General features: G+C 48.6%; 1 protein-coding gene across 5 annotated transcripts in view; it reads right to left on the bottom strand.

Annotated features, from left to right (window-relative positions):
- Positions 1–1,179: 1,179 nt before the first annotated feature.
- LOC128904555 (C-type lectin domain family 4 member D-like) overlaps positions 1,180–16,232 on the bottom strand; it is a 23,453-nt gene continuing 8,400 nt past the window's right edge. The window contains exons 1-8 of one of the 5 annotated variants that reach the window (XM_054189076.1): positions 11,640–12,710; positions 9,811–11,363; positions 8,746–9,071; positions 5,323–5,439; positions 4,060–4,152; positions 3,244–3,395; positions 2,897–3,018; positions 1,181–2,172 (exon numbers count right to left, since the gene is read on the bottom strand). In XM_054189076.1, coding sequence (XP_054045051.1) covers positions 2,013–2,172; positions 2,897–3,018; positions 3,244–3,395; positions 4,060–4,152; positions 5,323–5,439; positions 8,746–8,812 — 711 coding nt within the window. In that variant the 5' untranslated portion in view covers positions 8,813–9,071; positions 9,811–11,363; positions 11,640–12,710 and the 3' untranslated portion in view covers positions 1,181–2,012. Of the gene's footprint in view, positions 2,173–2,896; positions 3,019–3,243; positions 3,396–4,059; positions 4,153–5,322; positions 5,440–8,745; positions 9,072–9,810; positions 11,364–11,639; positions 12,711–16,232 lie in introns of those variants that run through there. The other 4 variants (XM_054189079.1, XM_054189078.1, XM_054189080.1 and 1 more) reach the window with 4 other exon arrangements.

Here is a 16,232-nt window from a genome sequence, read left to right as displayed (position 1 = left end):
GGAATTAAGTCAGCTCCCTGCAAGTGTCAGTACTACACCGGTGAAAATACCCTCGTCAACAAGTAGGGATGGCTAGTTTCCGAAAAAAGGACTCCAGACTTTTCCCACCTGAGATTACGTGCTTGAACAACATCAGGCAGTTATAAACGCCAGGAACCTCAGCACTGAATATGGAGCAGGCGCACAGGTGTCCAAGCCAGCTCCCGGGCAGACCTGGGTGGCCGAGGGGCAGCTACTGGGAAGACCAGAAGTCTTGGCCTGCTACCGGAGAGACCTTTGTCTCTTTGTTTCTGGCATGAGAGAGACAACAGGGAAGAGGAAGACATGGGGATGTAGGGGCCAGCTGTGGGCTGACTGAATGACTAAGCCTCGCGACCGCAGGGGCCCATATGGCATACGTGTAAACGTATATTTTTTTCTGCTAGCAGGCTTTCATCCTGCTAGCAGCCAGAGAGGGGAACAGGATGAGGCTGCTCTGCTCGTGCTGTTTGTGTTTGCGTCAGTGCTCTCTGTCTGTGTTGACCTGCGTGGCTGCTTATGTGCACCTATTCTTTTTCTCCCATATGTATCTGTATCTGTCCCTATTGTACGTACACGCTCAGTCTCACTACCGGCTGGAGCTGGGGACCTGGAGGGGCAGCAGCCTTGCCTCTGCTGGGCTGTGCGATTGAGCAGCTGCTGCCGCCACCCACTGCCGTTCACAGAACTCCTCCTGTTGATCGGCTTAGGAAGCCAAATCTCCTGGTCACCGTGGCTCCAGTACAAATTCTCCTCTCTCTTTGGGACCCAGAGAGAGGATTCACTTCCATAGGTAGGACAGGGTCACACCGCCAGGAGATGCGCACCATTGCCGTGTGGGGAGCGGGCACTGTGTGGTTGGGAAAGCGTAGGCAGATGGTGTTTCCTGAAGCAAACAGAAGCGGGGGCACAGGGGCCAGGAAGCGGGAACGGGTGGAGCAAAGGTGCGATCCATGGGGGCATGTGGTCTGCAGCAGAACATGAAGGCAATGCACTAGGCAATGTGCTTCTGGTAGGCGCCTCCTGTGCAGCAGCAGCCCTGCCCCTTCCTGCCTCTTCTGCAGCATGGGCAGGTGTGCCCTGACAGGGACCACCAAGGCGTGGGCTTCCCAGGAAGGCTGCTACATCAGGTGAGCCTGGGATCAGCTCTGAGTTGAGGGGAGTTGTTCTTCCTCAAAGTGGCACTGGGGGCCCCAGTCGTTTCACCGCTGGCAACAGCTCCACACGCTTGGTCAACCTTGTGCAGTTCAGACTCCTGGCACAAGCTCCCGTTACCCTCCCGGGCAAGACTTTCAACCGTGGAAACAAATACCCATCATACCCCTAGAGCTGTTTCCCTGTGCCCATTCCCCTCCAGGGCTTTGGCTGTGTGCAACAGGATTGTGTAGCCGCCTTGTCTCTGAGGTGGATGCAGCCTATGTTGCAGGAGTTGCGTAAGGCTCTATCCTGGCATAGCAACGTCTTCTGACCCTGCTAACACAAACATCTGCAGGCTAGAGACAGAAAGAGAGAAAAAGGGAGACACGCACACATGCACAGCACGGAGGCTTTTCCATTGGTCTAATATTGTATTTTCTCTTGTATAGGAAATCAGTATTTGTTCAGCAAAACCAGTGCAACTAGAGGACATTCTCTGTGAGCCCCAAGAAAAAGCAGACACCTCTGCCCAAGGAGACAAAGGAAATTGCAGCTCTGAACATTTGTCTTCCATTCCCGTTTCTTCTTTCTGGAGAACTCAACCTCTTTTCACATGGTGGCTGCCAGACCCACTCAGAGAGAAGAGCACACAAGAGCACAGGACCTGCTTTGATGACCCTGAGCCTTCATGTGTCCCCTGAGCCAATACATGCACTGGGGATGCTGGACACGGGGTAATATCACTTCCACTCACATCGTCCCACACAGCAGAGTGAAAATGCAGGATTCAGGGCCCTCCTCCCCTCCCGACACAGCCCTCAGCTGTTTCCAGCTCACTGCTCATCTCCCAGTTGAACTCAGGATGAGGGTCGCACCGTCAGATTTAGTGCTGCAACTTCACAAATCCGATAATGACTCTCGCATCGGGAATCATTCCAGTTACGTGTATCTGAACTCACATGGATTACAGTGCAGTTCTCAACGTCCACTTTAGTAGGTTCCCCTTTCCGCCAGAACCTGAGACAGAGACAGGCACGTTACTCCCCAGCGTACACTGTAGAGCACTGCTGGAACAGACCACAGCAGAACGCAAGGCTTGGAGGGGAGAGAGAAAAATTCCAGAGGCAGATTCACGGACAAAAGCAGTACTCTTCCTCCCGCTCTGCTATCCCACTGGCACCAGTCCTATGTGGAAAGCTGCCTTCTTGCTACAGCCAGCACAACAGGGCCCTGCTCAGTCCCAGTCAGGGGAGCGGCTCACCACCACTCACCCCACGCACCTCACACCCCCAAGACACATGTGTCTGCCTCCAGGGCAAGTTTGTCCTCCCTGAGGAGACACAGCAAGGACAGCCTTGGTGATCTCTCCCATCTCTTCCACAGCACCCCAGCGCTTGCCAGGCCTGTGCATATACGTGCATCTATACATGGTGAGGGCCATATGGAGGTGAGGCAAGGCTGGTCCTCTCTGAAGGGTTCTTCCTGATGGCGAGAGGCAGCTTCATCTGTGCCTACAGCACTGATGGCCACGTCACCGGTAGTTAACTAACAACCACTAACCAGTATGGACAGGGCGATGTGAACCTGGTGTCCCCACACAGCCCTCTCCTGCTCCATCTGTGTCCTCTCACAGGGAGTTGTCTCACCCCCCTCTCATGCACCAATAGACACCCACACATCTCTCCTACTCCCTTGCACTGTCAGGAGCGGCACCAAACACTCTCCATCCAGGGGTACTCACACTGCCTCCTCATTCAATGGAGTCTGGTCCACCCACTGCCACTTGCCCACCTCCTGTGCATACAGACCGATGTAGTAATTCGTTCCTTTTGGAAACTGTTGTAGCTCGGTAGTGAGGAAAGCCTGGAAATCAGGGAGAGTGCAATGTCCATTAGGTGCAGGACTGCGCAGAGGGAGGTGGCAGGAGTTCCTGTGGGGTGGGACTGGTGGCAGAGGGGAGCCGGTGCCGAAGGGGTGCAGAAAGGACATCCCCCCTCCCCTGCAGGAGCAAGGAGGGGATCTGGGTCCCCTCCAGGCCCTGTCACTGTGTGTCTGGCTGCCCTTCCCCTCCCTCCGCCCTGCACCTACCTGCTCTGCTTTGCTGTTGATCACCACCAGCTGGGAGCCCATCCCAGTGCAGTTCTGCACACTCTCAGCCCAGGACATTATATCAGTCGACAGATAATAGCAGCTTTTTTGAAAGCGTTTCCAGCCATTTGGGCAGCAGATCCAGCCTTGCTCTGTGTAGGGAGAGACTGCAGATGTGAATGCCAATAACGAGAGAGATGGTGACTGTGAGAATCCCTGCTCTCCAGCAATGATGGTCAACCATTCTCCCCAGGTCACTTGTGCAGGGTAGCAACCACTCTTATAGTTAGCTTCCTGCCCCAACAAGGACAGAGAAGTTAGATGTTGCTGGAGATCAGGCTTAGTAACTCCTACACACTGTTTCAGGGGCTGCTGACCAGTTATAGTCATGCATCTCGTAACACGATCTCAGGTCTTGGCTTGACAAAATTATTTTGGTGATCTGGTTTGATTTCTTGTAAGCTCTCCTTTAGGCCTTTAGCCCCGGGGAACAGGGACTATTGCTTCTTTCCCTGACTAGAGCTGCAGTTTTATTATTTCTCCCCTGTTAACCTTCCCTGTGCCCCTGTAGACTGTCCCTTTTGTTTTACCAGTGTTCACAGCCGCCCTGTCCTCCAGGACAGCTTAACATGGCCCTCTCAGACCTTGGCCCTTAAGACCTAAGCTCTTAGCAGGAAATGCTTTGTCTTCCCACCTCTCTCCTCTGGAGTCCGCCTCTCCAGAGTCTGGTCCCGCTGCTGCTTGCTGTCAGAGCAGAGCACAGCATTCATTGTCCCCATCCCAAAGATCTCCTGCACGCCTGCCAGCACTACTGACCTTTGCCTTGTAGCACCTCCAAGATGCACTGAAGCTCCGAGAATTTCTGCTGCAGGGCTGTGGGCTGGTCACCACTATGGAAGAAGGGAGCGACTAGAAAGGGAGAGGAAAGGCGGCAGGATTACCCCTTCCTCACAGGTCCCCACACACCATCTCTGGGCTTCACTCGTTTCCCCATTTCCCCACCAAGCACTGTCGCAGCATCGCCTCTCCTTGGGCTATCTCTTTCCGTTTCGTAAGTGGTAACTGCCACCTTCTCAGTAAAGGGAACAGTCATTTCTGCTCCCAGCACCCCACAGCTGCCCACAAGGACTCCTCTGCCCACTAACTGACAAGATCTAGCCAGGATGACCTCCCCACCAAAGCTAGAGAAGCCTGCAATCCACTCAAGGAGTGCTTGGAGGCTGGAGCCAGCCTGTGGTTTGTCAGCAGAGTCTCCCCCGGCACTGAGCAGCTGACCTCAGGCCCCCTCAGGTGCTCTGGACCTGAAGGTGTGCAGTTAGTGTATCCCTGCTCCATGACTCTGAGAAAACTAGCCCAAATAAGGGGTATGGCTGCCATTCACAGGCAGAAAGAGACCATCTTCTATGTCAGAGAGCAGAAGGACCACTGGGAGGACATCACACTGAGGACATGTCAGAAAGGGTGCTATTGATTCCACCCAACCACCTCTGCTGAATATAAGTTCTGTTTGTGTGGTATGCAGGTAGAGAATTGTTCCACGGTTCCAAAAAGGCCATGCAAGATGGGAGTGTGCACTCTGGGAACACTGAAAAGGTCTCAGAGTAAACAGTGGAAGATCTGGGGGATGTATGCAGACATATACTAAGTCAGGACAGAAAAGCCTGAGATCTTACAGAAAGCCCGAGCAACACGGAAATTCTGAGGATGGCCATGCCATTCTAAGAAAGAGGATGTGTACAACAGAAACATCTGGCATAATGCTGTGGTAGTCCTAGCTCCTGCATACCAGTTGGCCAAAATATCTGGTTTGGCTGGCCTGCAAGAGAGAAGTTTGTGCCATGTTGCAACTTTACCCCTAAATCTCCAATGTTTAAGTAATCAGGAAAGATTTTTCTCCTAAACGTATCATTCAAATATTCAACATTTTGGTTTTCTGAGCCCAAATGTTGGCGCTTGCATCCTTTCCCACAAAACAGTTTCTGAGTAAAAGCTCCCTTCTGTTTGGAAGCCATTCCCCTCTAAGCTCTGATTTCTCTGCCTTTCTCCCAGCACTTCCCCCAGCAGCCTGCACATACTCACCAAGGAGAACAGCAACAAGGGCAATGCAAACCAACAGCAGTAGCACTGAGATCAGCCATGGGAGCCAAGGAGGATATTTCTGGGGATGGTGCTCATGCTTCTTCATCTCAGGAGGTACTAAAAGTGAAGGAAAACACCAAACACAACAGCACAGTCAACTATGCTTCAGTCAGCCCACATATCAAGGATGTACAACTCAAGGGAGATCTGAAAAAAAAAAGTGCAATTTCAGTTCTGATGTGGAAATTGCACGTTCTGGGGGAGAGCAGGGGACCTCTGTGGTTTCTGGAGAAAGTCAGATTCAGTGACACTTCATAGCCCCAGCCCTGTTGGTGAGCTAGCAATGCTAATTGCTGGTGTTCGGGGGTGAGGCCTTCATATGGCCTCAAAATCTGGAGTGAAACCACGTCTTTCTAGATTGAGTCCAGAGCTGCCAAATACCCCATTGCTCTGTCCATGATACTTGAGACATTCACATGAAGATTTCATGTTGACTTCTCCCCAGAAAACCTGTTTCCTGCTTCAGTTCCGTCTTAGCTTTTTGGACTTTCTGTGTAGAAGGTTGCTATAAGCTGAATGAGGGCAGGAGACAAAAAATGTGCAAAGCGATGATGGCACAGAATCACTGGAAGAGAAAATAATTTTTTTTTCCCTTCCATCTCTGCTTTCCAAGACAGGGTTCAGAGCTTTGATGTAGTAAAACTAAGCTGTGCTAGGCTAAATGCCTGGGGAGAACAGAGGGCTGCATCCAGCAGTCCGAGTAAAGTATGCCACGCAAATTCAGCCTTGCCAGGGGCCTGAGTTTTAGACTAGATGGACACTGCCAGTACTGAGGAGGTTTGGGAGCAGGCAGGAGAATGGGTCACAGGGGAGGAGAAGCAAAGACTTGTTAGGAGGCTGTTCTAGGTTGTGACAGGTACACAAGCCACGGCAAATGGGAAAGTAAAGAGACAGCGGCGCTCACTGCAGGAGTAAAGAAGTTTTGAGACTGATATTAATGATAAGTGTTAGAGAGACCTCATTCATTGTTCAACATGAGACTCCCAAGTCTGCCAGCAGCCACGTGTGCCTGCCAGACATGACTAGTGAGCAAGATTTCCAGAAACCTGGGGAAGCTCTCTGAGTACTTCCCAAAAGCTTGGGGGAGGCTGTTACAGCAGGGAAAAAGGCATCATCTTTCATTATCAGAAGAGAAAATGTTCATAGACAGACAAGATCAGATTTCCCTGCCTATATCATGTTTTTCTAGCCAGAACTTTTGTCTGTGAAAGCAAGGATCTGGATCGTGATCTGGAGTCCAGGCACCTATTTTACACAATAGATCTGACCTGTCTAAATGATTTTTTGGTGTGCTGCATGTCCACAGATTGACTATTCAACCTGTGCCCAGCCAGATCTGTGCATTCTACACTCACACCCAGGTGACACAGAGAGCACTGCCAGTATGCATGCACTTCACCCACACAACTGAAGTGTAGTAGATTTTGTGCATACTCAGTGGGTTAACCTCCCTGCAAAATGCTTCCTGCAGTTGGTCTGCATGCTTGCAACCTGGCCAGCATGCAGACATGCATGCTGATCACAACACAACAGACCTGCAGCATACATTGGTTATTCAGCACATAATCCAACATCTCCTAGGCACGTGCAACAGGTGCTGTGCAGTACAGATGCCTGTGTTTCTGCCTGGGAAATCCTCGTTGAAAATGCAGGAACCCTAACTGCACTGTGGCGTGAAACTCATCCCAATAGTCTTTGCCACCTCCTGCCACGGATTATGTGTTGTTTGATTAACTGCTCCCTTCTCCTCTCTATCTTCCAATGACTGCCAATTTTGTTGTCTCTAAAGCCCAACTAGAAGAGGCTACAGAATGGCAAAATCCAGGTGAGCTTGGGCATTACCAGCATGGAGTCTGGATGGCCAAAGTAACCACTCAGAAGGACAACAGAGCAGCCAGAATCCCTAAAGCTCACACCCAAACCTATAGCATGAGCATACCATCAGCAACTCAAGCAAACACGGCTGGACCAAGTGTCTTTGGAATAGGTCATTGGGAACACCATGGGGAACTTCCACCACCCCCACCTCACTATGATGGATGGAAATGCTGTTGTAACCAGAACCAGCTGATCTCGGTGCATCAAAAAACAGTGAGCTTTCAAGTCAGTCAGTCTGTACGCTCTTTATTTCCATGACTCATGCCCCAGAGCAGGCAAGGAATAACCTGCTCTGTTTGGAATTGTAAAACTGAGGCAAAGTGGTAAATAGGCAATGTAATTGCCTATTGCTTAGCAGCAATAATAATTATTTATTTATTCATTCATTCATTTACTTTCAGCCCTCTGGAACCTGCTGTTGTGTAGGGTCCTGTATCTAAGGGTGGAAGCAATGAGCCATACATGAAACATCTCTGTGTGGCATAATGACTACAGAATACATACTGATCAGAACATGTCTTAAATTTGCACAAAGCCTAGTAAAGGCACCATTTTACAACCGTGATTTTTAATAGCAATAAAAATTCATTTGTTTGGTGTGTTCAATATTTTTCAGGAGTGATAGACAACAATCACAGAATTGGATCTTCCTCCAGATTGTAGATAATTATTCCTCTGTGTACTTTAGGGTGTTTTCTTTAAGCCCATTCTTCCTTTTAACTTTTGGATCTCTCTTCTCCAAAGACCATTTCTTAATCAACCAAGGACAGTGGGGCTATAAGCTTCTGCAGCCAGTGCCACCACTCATGAAGCTGCAGAAGGCAACTGACTGCTTTACTGTGAGGAGGCATGTTGGTTCTCTGCTCCTGCTCTCTCCATAAGCAGGAATCTGTAGCCTCACTCTCTCAGAGACAAGAGCAGTAGCAGCCAGGGCTCGGGCTTGTTTGCAGCCATTTGCTGCCCTGGGAGCCCCTCCGCCTTTGTGACAGATCAGATTGTTTGTAATAAACCATAATCTCCATTGTTGGTACCCAGTATTTGTCGAAAAATTACTCTCTCATCCAAGAGTAGATAAAATAGAGAGAGGCAGCTACTGCCTGCATTGTACCAAGGCTAAGCACCCATCCTAGACCCTCTGCCATTCACCACTGTTGGTGTTGCAACCAGGGGACTAAGGGAGCCCAAATATGTTCCTTATTGAATGCTCACTTGAAACCTGTTTGTGCTCCCAGTAGTCATCTTTTTCATATTGCAACTCCAACCACCTAAAGATTCCCACCTCTCCTCTTGCAGATATTCCTCGACCCTCTTAATTCAAACCTCCTCCAGTCTCCTGCTCATGTAGTAGTATACAACTCCTTTTTGTCACCAATTTGTCAAGCCTAGGTAGGAACCAGAGACACAGACGGAAAAGTCTCCATTCCCTGTTCTTCGGCACCCCTCCCTCCAAGTCCCCTTCCCCTGAATAGCCCACCCATTCCTTACCTTCCACCACTGCAGCCGGTGGTGCGTTCTTGAACTTCACCTCAGCGTAAGTGATTTCTGATGCCATTTAATCACGGTATGATCACTGATCCGTGTCCTTAGTTTTGCTATGTAAAAGGTGGACTTTTTTGGTCCCTGGCTCCAGTCGGAGACACCAATAAGTCACTGAGCCTTCCCCATCTGCGCATTCACTCTCTGCCAAAGAAGGCTGTGCTGAACACTGGAAGCACTGGCGATAACCAGACAATTCCTGGGAGCTCAGAAATGCTCTGAACAGATCTTCAGTTTCTTAGCCCAGGAAATCAGCCCCAGCACTATGGAAACTTCTGAGAGAGAAAAGAAAAATGAGAACCTAACAACTGAAAAGGAAGTTGCACCCCTCTTTCCCCATATCAGATTCTTAGCTGATAGGTTTCTTTTTTAAGATTTCTTGTTTTGTTTTTTTCTTTTTTCACCCTTCTTTTTTATCTCTCCTTCACTTATCTCCCAGCCTTTCTCTATCTGTTAGTAATTCTGCCATTGCTTTTAGGTTTGCAGCTATCATGGGTCTTAGCCCAGTTTAACCTGCAACACAGCCCAATACAAAAAGCATTCTCCCTTCGTTTGTCTCTTGTGGTTAAGCTGCATTTGCTACACCAAATATTGCATGCTATGTCTTCCCTATGCTGGGAAGTCAGCCCCAGTTGGCAGCTAGCACTAGAACAAATCTCAAACAAGGAACTGTTCCTGTAGAAGTGAGACTGGGGAGTTGCAGCCTTAGGCAAAGGAAAAGAAATAATCAGAAGATTGATATATCCAAGGACAAACAGAGAAGGATGAGGACAGGGTTGGGGAGGAGAACAAGCAAAGTGGAATAAAAAAAAGGGTGTTGATGTTACTGCGAAGAGCAAACAGAGAGCCCTCTCTATCACAACCTGATTTACAGCCTGTGGAAGTTCAAATGAGTGCTTGCTCCAGGGAGTCAGGCTCCATTTCTGAGGCTGAAAAGGGCTGGTTTGTATTTTTTGCCCCAACACTGTCATTTATTTCCCTTTTCTGTTTTTTGATAAAGGCCTCTGATATTACCTTGGGGAAAACCTCGGATTACTGTTTAGTCTGATTTCAAGCTGGGGCAGTTGTTGAAAGGAGACAATTAAGGGAAATGGCTGCTGAGATACATGGTGAATCAGAAAGACGTCTGAGAAGAAATGCGAATGGGTCAGGATACCCTGGAGAAAAAGGGTGAGAAGGGTTCAGTCAGCAGATAGGATTCAGGAATCATAGAATAGTTTGGGTTGGAATGGACCTTCTTCTAGTCCAGCCCCCCTGCCATGGGCAGGGACACCTCCCACTAGATCAGGTTGCTCAAAGCTCCATCCAATCTGGCCTTGAACACTTTCAAGGATAAGGCATCCACAACTTCTCTAGGCAACCCGTTCTAGTGTCTCACCACCCTCATCGTAAAGAATTTCTTCTTTATCTGTAATCTAGATGTAGCTTCTTTCAGTTTAGAATCTTTGACCCCTGTCCTGTGCTGGTAAAAAGTCCCTATCCATCTTTCTTAGCCCCCGCTAAGTATTGAAAAGCCACAATAAGAAGGTCTCCAAAACAACCAGAACGAAGGTGGATGAAGCTTTGCTTAGTTAGTTTGGCTAGCCGGAATCTCCTCAAGGCAGACCAGAATGAGACACCAGCAGGACATATCCAGGGAACTAGCATGGAGGGTACACAGGGCAGAGTTGGAGCTGAGATAGGGCGGTGCAAGGAAGAACACACATCAAACAGCAGAGGAAAACAATGTGGCAAGAGGGGGATGTAGCAGACATCTGACCACAGATTATGAAGAACTGTCCCTAAACAGAATGGGGCATATGTAGTTGGATTTCTTTACCAGGGAGCCTCATGTCCCATGTGCACTGAGCTGACTTCACTTCTCCTTTTCGTATTGTGTGCAAAGAGGATGACTTTTATAAAAGAAGAGCAGCTGCAGGACAGAAGCCTCATCCCTTAAGAAGATGCATGCTGCCTGCTTTTCTTTCCAACATCCTTCCAGCACTTTCCTTTGTCTTCAGGCTTGGCCCTCTCAGTGGAATTAAGCCTCCCTAAGTGTTTGCTGAAACCTAGTTATGCCCTCAAATTTTGTGCTGAGATTTCGGTCAGAGTAATCCTCTGTGTGCTCCCCGCCTGCCCCTGCCCAAGCAAGCCACAACAGACTCACCATCTTATGGGGAAAAGGCTTACTTCCTAGCAGGGTTTCAAACTTTCCACAGTGAAGAAATGGGAAATACAATCAGCAGACAGAGAAGGAAGTCAGTGTAGCTTTATGAACTTTTTGCCGTTGAAACACATCTCCAAACATAGCTGAGGCATTTCAAATGCAAATTCAGGACCCAACTGCTGATTTTATTAGAATACGCTAGATTGCACTCAAACATCAGGAGGCAGCTCAATTCTTCCATCCCAGCCATCAGAGTTGTTGCTTGCTGTCAAAATTCAACCCTGAACCATACTTACACAGGATAAAATGCTGGGAGATGATACTCCTGAGGGTAAAATTTGTGCTTTGAATTTCCTATGCACTGCTGGCATCTAAGTGGGTGGGAGATAGGGAGAACTGAACCCAGCTGTTAGTTGCACAGCTGAAAACGGAAAGAAAAAAAAAATCTTGCTTAAACCCCCACCCAAAACTCACACTTTATTTCCTTGCATTCCCACTGCTTTTCCTCGGTTCCTCCCTTCCCACTCCACCTGTCTTCTGAAAACCCCATGCAGAACACCCTCATCCCACAGTATCTGTGTTTTCCCACAGACATCTTTCATCTCAACCCCACTCAGCACTGCCAGGTACACCCCGTGCTCCTAACTCCCACCTACCTCACAAGCCCCAGCTCCTTCCTAGGACTCAGTTTACTCACCACAACAGTCCTGCTTTCCCTCCTTGCTCGTGCTCCAGCTGCTGCCTTTAGGTGGTCGCTCTGCAAGCTGTGCCTGCTGCCTTCTGTTTGGGTCAGCTAGCCAAATGGTGACACTAATGCTCTCTCTCCCCTAACTGTCAATGAAGTTTGAGTAAGGTAGTATCTGCAAGCCTTTCATCTCACAGCCAGTTTCACGCAATTTAGCAAGCAGAGGAGACACCACCATTGCCCATGCCTTACTACTTTTGAAAAATCAAGCTGTGCCGGTTGAGTTAAAATTGAATTCATAAGCAAAGAGAAGGACTTGAATCCTAAAGCTGCGACGTCACACATTCCAAAACAGTCCCCTTTTGAAGTTGAGCACAGCTGTGGTGGAAGCTGCATGGAAGTGAGACACTTGTTACAAGCCAGCCAGAATGGATAGGGGCAGCTGAGGGAATTCAGTCATCACAGGTGGCATGGAGGTTAGACAGGGACATCCCATTGCCAGCCGAAAGGCAATACCTAGTATCTCTTTGGAAGATTTGGCAAAAGGCAAAAGGAAGCTCATGTGGCTAAAATGTTGAGCCAAAGGGAAAATAAGCATGCATTCTTCAACAAGCTGACCTTGCATCCAAATGAGGAAAATTGAAATGATCATGACCTCCATTAAGTGTAAAACCACAACAAAGCAAAAGTAAAAAAGAATCTAAAAAACAACTAGCAGAAGCCATCAGAACTAGTAATAAATGCTTTCCTACGGATACTGAAAGCAGAAACCTCTTCAAAACTGTGAGGACAACTGAAGAGCCAGTGTCCTGGTTCCGGCGGGGACAGGGTTAATTCTCCCCAGGCTCCAGCAGGGACACAGGTATTCCACGCCATGTGAGCCATGCCCAGTCTGTGGCCGGGAGCTGCCGGGGGACCACTTGGAGCAGGCTGGGGGTCCCAGGTCTGGTGGGTGAGCGGTGGTTCCATAATCGTGTTTGTACATTCCTCTGTCCGTGTCGTTGTTGGTGTTTTCTTGTTCCCTTTGCTGTTCTGTTAAACTGCCTCTGTCTCAACCCACGAGTTTTGCCTCGTGGTTCTTTGTTACCGTCTGAGGCTGAACCACGACAGCAGGGTATAAAAGAAGCAGGTAGAGAAAAGAAAGGACATGGAAACAAACCTAAGTTAATTATTTGTAACAGGGGAAGAAATTGGAGAAATTCCCACACAGGAACCCTGTTTTGTGGGGGACTAAACCAGAGGACCTGTCAAAAATAAAAGTGATTGTGCAAAAGGTATGGAATGAGTAGGTCTGGGCAAGATAGTCCCAGGGTTCCTGAGAAACTCAGGCGTGAAACAGTTGCTAATAGCAGTGGGTGGTCTCTTGCCTTAAACTGCCTTTTAATCAGCGAATTGCAGGGTGGCAAGGAAGACAGCAAAGAGGAGGGAGGGGAGAAGTCTAGGGTGATTTAAGAAGTTAAAGGTTTGACATCTGTAACGGCCAAGAATATAATTAATGGACACATGTATAAGTATGTTGTACTTGGGAAGGGTCAGTATAATTCTTGTAAGGAAATCCTGCCTCTTGTAGTTCTTTGAAGGGGTCAGTAATCATATGCATTAGAATAATCTAGCTACCTAGGAAGCTCCTCAGCAAACACTTTTAAGGAAAGTGGGCAGCCATGGGATAAGAACGCAGATCTTTTCATGGTAAGCAGATAGGAAAGGTGCTTGGAAATGAACGGTCAGTTCCCTCAGTGGAGGAAGAGCACCTACAGAACTCTACCAGTTCCATAATAGGACACGCACTAACATTTCCTTAAACAACATGGCAAAGAGGAATAATATGACAAAAATGTGACAAAGATACAAAGTTATTCAGGGCAGTTATTCAAGAGCCAGTTGCAAAGAACTGCAAAAGGATGAGACTGAGTAGCTTTTTAGGGAAACGGGTAACAAAGCAACTCATGTTAGGAAAGTAACCATACCCTACTCAGCAAGTTCCTATTCAGATAACATTTGGAATGGGGCAAAGCACTAAAGGAAAACATCTTGTATGCTTGCCCTGGTTTTATTCTTTAGGCACTGACATCAGTATGGTCTTTCTTAGATTATTCGTCCAAAGCATCTATCAGGCGGAGGTTGGTCAGGAGACAGTGAGGTGCTAAGAGCGCAGCTTGAGGTTCTGTAGCCAGCATCATGAAGGTTGTTGCTGATGTAGCGCTCACCCTTTGAGCAGGCGTCAGCTCCCCCAGCCAGCTGGACTGCCGCCGGGGCAACCTTTGGTACAAGAGCAGTTTTCCTGGGAGAACGCCTCTACTGTTCTGCCAGTTGTGGGGTCTCCCCCTGAGCACAGACACAGGGAAGGCAGCTTGCTGAATTCTGGAAACAAAGCAGAGGGCAAGAAAGGCAGAGAGACAGAAATGAGGCGTGGGGGGGAAATGTCTCTAGCCAAACTGTATTCTCTCCGTTTACTCTCATTCATGTAACTATTTATCATCCCTCAGCCTAATTGTGGTTTTGTTCAGTTTCTTGAAAGGAGCACTGATAGCACAAGACCTCTTCCCGCAAGACCTTATTCAAGCACAGCCCAAGCCCAGTCCTTTCTGCTCTGATCTTACTTGAACTCTAGCTGCCTGCTGATAGGACAGTCCTGCCATCATCTGCTCTTATGGCATCTCTACCTAGCCACAGTCTTCCAGGTCACTCAGACAAAGACAGCCTAAATCCAATACTGGCTTTTTGCCCCTGCCACCTGGGTGAGAAGAGCATCAGAAGTGAACGCATGCCACCCTTTTGGTTTTCCCTCTCCACACCACCTTGCTCCTCTCCTAGGGATTAAGGCCATGGAGGTAATAAAGGGAGACCAGAGCCCTTGCAGCCAAGGGAAGAGCATAAGACACTGAAGAATGGAGAATGGGGCCCCAAGGCCCGACACTGAGCAATTAGTAAGGGATGGCAGATATCTAATCAAAGTGATTCAGGCAGCAAGAGCTCCTTGAGAGCTCCTGAGGGATTTGGCTGATTAGAGGAGATCTAGCAACAAGTGAACACACCGTGTACCCTACTGTAAGGAACTGGCTAGGGAAGGGAAGGGCAGGATGCTGCAGTTCTTGCTGCAGGAGCTGAGTTCCCCCAGCTCTAGGGGACAGCGTGAGAGCACTGCAGCCTGCTGGGACATGAGAGAAAAGCATCCCGTACCCTTCTCACTCATGGCTGACTACACTGGCCAGAGTTGCAGGGAGAAGAGCTCTCTTCTGGAAGACCGTCACGCTTGCTGATGACAGAAGGTGAACTAGGGTGCCATACAGATCTACTAGGAGACCTAAGAATACATGGGTTACCTGGAGCTGTGAAAGCTCAGAGAAAAGCACATTTGAGCATCCAGGGGTGAAGGGGAAACAGAGAAGAACTGAACTGAGAGTGAGAAAAGGAGATGAGAGCCAAGAGTGGGAGGGATAAAACAGGAGGTAGCACTGCAAAGCTACACTAATTTCTGGCAGGTGGCAGCACATCACCACAGGCACACCTGAGTCAGCAGCAACACTTCATGTCCTGAACAAAAGCACCAAGAGTGACACTCTAGCATTTTGACAGAGCCCAGCGGCTCCCCAAAATGCTATGGTTACAGTACCATGCAGAACATGGTGGAAGGAAAGAAAAGTAAGAGAGATGAGAAAAGATGTTCCCTGCCAAAAGAGTTTGTGCATTCCTCCCCCCCATCTCTGATAAGTTTTAGGAAGAGATGAGGGTTTCAAGCAGAACGCACCATGTCCCAAAGCTATCTGAGCTGACAGAGATCAAACTCATCTTCAGAAAGGGAAAATCATATGCTTGCCTCTGATGACAGCCTCCCCAAATCCCTCAGGTATAAGGGAAGGAATAAGAGAAGGAAGAACAGTATCCAGGGAACCTTCAGACAAGAAGCCCCAACCCGCCTCTTTAGAATCCCCATTAACCCGGGATTGTTTCTTCAGAAGAGAATTAACATATTATCCAGCCAAAGCCAACAGAAGACACATTCAGACATATTATCTCACAGCTTTGTTTTATACCATTACTGAGAACATCACACCTTCACTCCTTTCCTCTTTTGGATCTGAGGAGTCTCAGGGCCACAAGTCTCAATTATTGGAGATCAGATCCAGACACTGAAGTTGCTTGCCACAGCTGCACATCTGACTCCAAACCTGGGCAAGAGCCAAGTCTCGGTCAGACCCAGTGGCCTGTTTCAGAGGCAGGGCTGTGAAGTTTAGCTTCTTAGAGTGGGCACATGGGATTTGCATGAACAAGTTGTGGCCATGTAACACCTTCCCACGGAGGTAACCCTTCATGCTTCATTGTCAGTTCTGTCCAAGGATTGCACAGATCTCAACAGCCTTGAATTCAGTTTGTCTACACCTCTACCCAGTGAGGTGACCACACCTCATCTCCCTCTTTTGAAGGGGGAGTGGGGGAAGTGCACTCAAAAAGCACAAAAACGGAAAACAACCACAGTCACCAAGCAAGCAGGCGGGCTATCAGGTAAGGTCGCCCAGATCCATACTGTACCTTTAGGGCACTCTCATTTGATCTCAAGTCATTTCCCTCCACATCCCCACACGCTCTCCATGCACACGCAGTAAA

This window comes from Rissa tridactyla, chromosome 1, assembly GCF_028500815.1.
Source record: "Rissa tridactyla isolate bRisTri1 chromosome 1, bRisTri1.patW.cur.20221130, whole genome shotgun sequence".
In the NCBI taxonomy this organism is placed as follows: Eukaryota; Metazoa; Chordata; class Aves; order Charadriiformes; family Laridae; genus Rissa; species Rissa tridactyla.
Note: the sequence above shows the minus strand (reverse complement) of the source record. Positions and strands in the feature narration are given on the sequence as shown.